Raw genomic sequence first — 5,000 nt, 5'->3', positions numbered from 1 at the left:
AACCCCACCCTGGAAAACAAAACCTGTTACAGAAACTGCAACACACAAACCACAAAACCTTGGGTCTAAAAGAAGCTCTGGCCTAAACACAGGCACAATGACGGCAGCAGATGAAAGCCCAGCTGGGGAAGTCAGTTGCTCGAAGAGGAGTTTCCTTGGACCCCAAACTACGATCCGTCTTGGAGCATGGAATGTTCGTACCATGTATGAAACATCAAAGACAGCGCAAGTCATCCGAGAGATGCAGAAATATAAGTTGGACGTCCTTGGTGTGAGTGAGTGCAGATGGACTGGGTCAGGACGCAAGGTGACAAAAGACGGCTCAACAATCCTTTTCTCGGGAAGAGAAGATGCACACTTCAGCGGTGTAGCCCTTATTATAAGCAAGAAGACAACCAAATCTCTTATCGAGTGGGAACCCATCAGCGATAGGCTGCTCAGAGTAAGATTTGACTCCAGATACTGCAAAATGACCATTTTGCAATGCTATGCCCCTACAAATGAGGCAGAAGAGGAGTCCAAGGACGACTGGTATGAGCAACTGCAGAGTGCCGTATCAAACGTCCCACAGCATGACCTGTTGATGATTATGGGAGATTTGAATGCCAAAGTTGAAAGGGATAACACTGGGAGGGAAGATGTAATGGGACGGCATGGCTGTGGAACCATCAATGACAATGGAGAGAGGCTGGTTGACTTCTGTACCAACAACAGATGCAAAATAGGTGGAACCATCTTCCCTCACAAAGACATCCATAAACTAAGCTGGAGATCGCCAGACGGACATACTACCAACCAAATTGATCACATCATCATCAATAAGAAATGGCAGCGATCTCTTTTGGATGTCAAAGTCCACAGAGGAGCCGATGTTGGCAGTGACCACCACCTGGTGATAGCCAAGATCAGGCTGAAACTTAGAGCAGTTCCGACCACCAAACATCAGCGTAAAGTGTTTGACATTAACAAGTTTCTTGAACCCAAAATACAGAAAGAATTCACAATTGAGCTCAGAAACCGATTCAGTGCACTGCAGAATGAAAATGAGGGTACAGACCAGGGAAATGTTGAGGAAACATGGCGGAACATCACAAAGCTGTACAAAGAAACAGCAGAGAAAGTCCTAGGCTTCAGGAAGAAAGGAAATAACGAATGGATAACATCACAGACATGGACAAAGATTGATGAGAGAAGGAAAGCCAAAGATAAACTGATGAGTGCAAAGTCACCCAGGTTAACTGAACAAGCGAAGAGAGAGTACAGGACGAAAGATTTAGAAGTTAAAAGGAGTGCCCGAAGGGATAAGAGAGCCTTTGTGGAAAACCTGGCAAGCATAGCAGAGGCGGCTGCCGCAAAAGGAAAACTCAGTACAGTTTATAGAATCACCAAACAGCTAAGTGGCCATAAGAGCATAAACACAAAACTGGTGAAGGATAAACAAGGAAATCTGATTACAACTGAAAAGGAACAAGCAGAAAGATGGGTTCAACACTTTGAAGAAGTGCTCAATGGACCAGAACCAGAAGAGCCTGCAGATCCAATACCCATAGATGACTTAAGAATAAACAATGATCCTCCTTCCCAAGCTGAAGTGGAAGAGGCAATCAGGGTTACAAAGAAGGGGAAAGCTCCAGGAATCGTCATGCTGCATGCAGAAATGATGACAGCAGATACCATCACAGCTTCCAGGGTGCTTACCGACCTCTTCAGCAAGATTTGGGAGCAAAATGCGATACCAAAGGATTGGAGCAAAGGACTAATATGTAGGCTCCCTAAGAAAGGAGACAGAAAGAATTGCGACAACTGGAGAGGTATAACACTTTTGTCCATCCCTAGCAAGATCTTCTGCAGAATACTTGTGGAGAGACTTGATAGTGCCATAGATGGCAAACTAAGAGAAGAACAGGGAGGATTTCGTAAAGGTCGAGGATGTATCGATCAGATCTTCACTTTGCGCAACATCATCGAACAGTGCATTGAGTGGAACACACCATTGTACATTAACTTCATTGACTTCAAAAAGGCGTTTGACAGTGTCCATCGTGAGAGCCTATGGAAAATCCTAAGAGCATACGGAATACCTGCCAAAATAGTCAACATCATCAAAATGTTCTATGAACACTTTGAATGCAGTGTCATCTTGGACAACACCCTGACTGAGCCATTTCCTGTAAAATCTGGAGTCAGACAGGGCTGCGTCCTCTCTCCCATCCTGTTCCTCATCACCATCGACTGGGTAATGCGACAAACAACAGCTGGCAGACCCCGTGGAATCCAATGGACACCGTTCTCCTTTTTGGAAGACCTTGATTTCGCAGACGACCTTGCAATTATGTCACCCACACATAGCCACCTCCAAGAAAAGACCAACCTGCTAAACAACCATGCAAAGCAAACTGGTCTGTACATCAACCAAATGAAGACCCAGGTGATGTGCATCAACACTGCAGCAACACGACCAATCACCATCGATGGAGAGGCACTAAAATGCGTGGAGGAATTTCCATACCTTGGAAGCATCATTAGCAGTGAAAGCGGGACACAAAAGGACATCAAGACGCGCCTGACCAAAGCAAGAGGGGCCTTCAGCCAACTCCATAACATCTGGAAGTCCAAGCAGTACAGCCTCAGAACAAAAGTCAGGCTCTACAACAGCAATGTCAAGGCTGTCCTGCTGTATGGCTCTGAGTGCTGGAGAGCAACAAAGCAAGACATGCAAAAGATTGATGTCTTCCATAACAACTGCCTCCGTAAAATCTGTAACATCTTTTGGCCAAACAAGATCTCAAATGAAGAACTTTACAAGAGGACAGGCAGCTCACATATGTCTCTTGAAATTCAGAAACGTAGACTACGATGGCTCGGCCATGTATTCAGAATGCCCAATGAAAGAACACCAAAAGTCGCCCTGAGATGGACCCCGGTCGGGAAAAGAAAGAGGGGAAGGCCAAAGAACACCTGGCGAAGGACCGTGATGACAGAGCTAAAGGGGATGGGGCTGTCCTGGGATGGAGCACAGGCCAAAGCACGAGACAGGGTTCAGTGGCAGTGTATGATTGCGGCCTTATGTCCCAGCCGGGACGAAGAGGATAAGTAAGTAAAGTAAGTAAATCACCACCAAAAGCCCACCTACTGTATAAGCCCCCTACCCTTAAACCTCTGTGACCCACTGCACCCTTCAACCTCTGCCATTCTCTAGGAGGAGAAATCTCACCGTCGACCGAGGTCCTCTTGGGCAAGATGGTGATGGCCTCCTCTGCCACTTCCTCCTGACCCACCCCACCCCAACCTTCACCTTCCGTCATTCGCTTACCAGGGAACATCTCACTGTTGTTGACAGAAGTGTTTTCTCTACCCCTACTGTACTCACCATCGCCAATAAGCCAACTAAAGTCCACTCACACTTCAACCTCTGTCATTCTCTTGGAGGAGACATCTCACAGTCCTGAACAGGACAGTGATGTCTTTTCTGCTATGTCCTCCTGTCAAACCACCCAACCCCAACCAACCCAATCTCATTCTTGGGTTAACTGTCAGTATTCAGTATTTAAAGTCTTCTGTGGGTACAGTCTTCTGCACCCACACTCAGCACTTCTCCACTACCCGCCCCCCCCCCTCCCCAAACGCAGGCCCTATCGTCATTGGCAAAGGTGTTCTCCACCTCTACTCACTACCTATAACCAACCCAATCCTTGGAGGATTGTTCCCACTCTATCACGCATTTCCATGCCTGTGGGTAATCTGCTCTCGCTGTCAATGGGGTAGGTGTTTTTTGCACACTCTGACACTCACAAGCCCTAAGGGCCAAAACATACCAAGGCGGAACGGAACGGAACGGAGCGGGACTTTCTGCTTAGTTTCGGGCGGCGTGTTTTTCTCTGCCTTTCACACTGACAGTGTCGGCGTGCGCGGCCAGCCCTGTTCAAAACCCTCCCCACAGCTAACGCCCGCGCCGCTGACGCCCGACTACCGCCGGTTGGTGTGTAAGGACAGATAGGTTACAATGTATTTTCACCGACGCCGGTAAAAAACGCTTTACCGCCCTGGTGTGTAAGACCCCTAACACATCCATCCTCTATCAATGTCTACGGTAGGGGCTTATACCATAGACCTCCTAACAAACTGCACTGACACAGTGTTCTGGGAGCATTTGTTTTCTGTATCTACAAATCATCTCTAAGGACCTCCGCACACCGGTTCCGACAGCACTGCAGAGCACTATCGGACGATTTTGGTTACCCCCGCACACTGACATGCTATTGATGATGAATGGTCAATTTAATCACCAGTGTTGCCAAATTAGTGACTTTGTCGCTAGATTTAGCGACTTTTTGACGGCCCTGGCGACAAAAAAACTAATCTAGCACCTTAAGCGACTTTTTGGTGCATCTGGGGACTTTATAAAACGAGCATTTTCAGTGACAAATTCATTGTTTTTCCACATAATTCTGACACTGCGCCGCCTTCAGAAGCGTTTCCCATGGTTGAACAGGGCTGAAGATTAGCTCTGATCTCCAAAAAGTAGCTAGCACCGCCCATTTCTAGTGTGGACGAAGGCATGTGGGCACGTTTTCTGGAGATCATCTTGCCGTGCATGACGCCGTGACGTCATACGTAACGTCATGACGTCATCTGGCGACTTCTAGCGACTTTTCAGCGAATTAGTGTGCAGAGGCCCTTACCATCAACGGAAGCCCTCTTAGGTAGGATGGTGATGGCCCCCTCTGCCACTTCCTCCTGGCCCACCACCGGCGAGACCTTGGAGCCCCAGCTGTCCGAGCCCACCCACAGGAAGTGACCCGTCTGGTTCCTGCGCCTGGCGGCATCCAGCACTCGCCTGCGTGGTGGTGGAGGAGAGAAAGGAAAAGAGAAGAGGGAGAGACAGGATGACAGGACGAATAAAATAACATGAGAATATTTGCACACTTTTAAGTATATACACCAAAATGCATTTTACATTTTTTATACATTAATTTCACGGAAGTAATGTTAGTACCATC

The 5,000-nt window shown here is 47.6% G+C and overlaps 1 protein-coding gene across 1 annotated transcript in view; it reads right to left on the bottom strand.

Moving 5' to 3' along the window:
- grm8a (glutamate receptor, metabotropic 8a) overlaps positions 1–5,000 on the bottom strand; it is a 395,792-nt gene that overhangs the window by 149,924 nt on the left and 240,868 nt on the right. Inside the window, exon 4 of the mRNA XM_063217108.1 lies at positions 4,683–4,837. Coding sequence (XP_063073178.1) covers positions 4,683–4,837 — 155 coding nt within the window. The remainder of the gene's footprint in view (positions 1–4,682; positions 4,838–5,000) is intronic.

The sequence above is a fragment of the Engraulis encrasicolus genome, chromosome 15 (genome assembly GCF_034702125.1).
Source record: "Engraulis encrasicolus isolate BLACKSEA-1 chromosome 15, IST_EnEncr_1.0, whole genome shotgun sequence".
Lineage (NCBI taxonomy): Eukaryota > Metazoa > Chordata > Actinopteri > Clupeiformes > Engraulidae > Engraulis > Engraulis encrasicolus.
The sequence above is the reverse complement of the archived record's forward strand: the minus strand, read 5'-3'. Positions and strand labels throughout refer to the sequence as shown.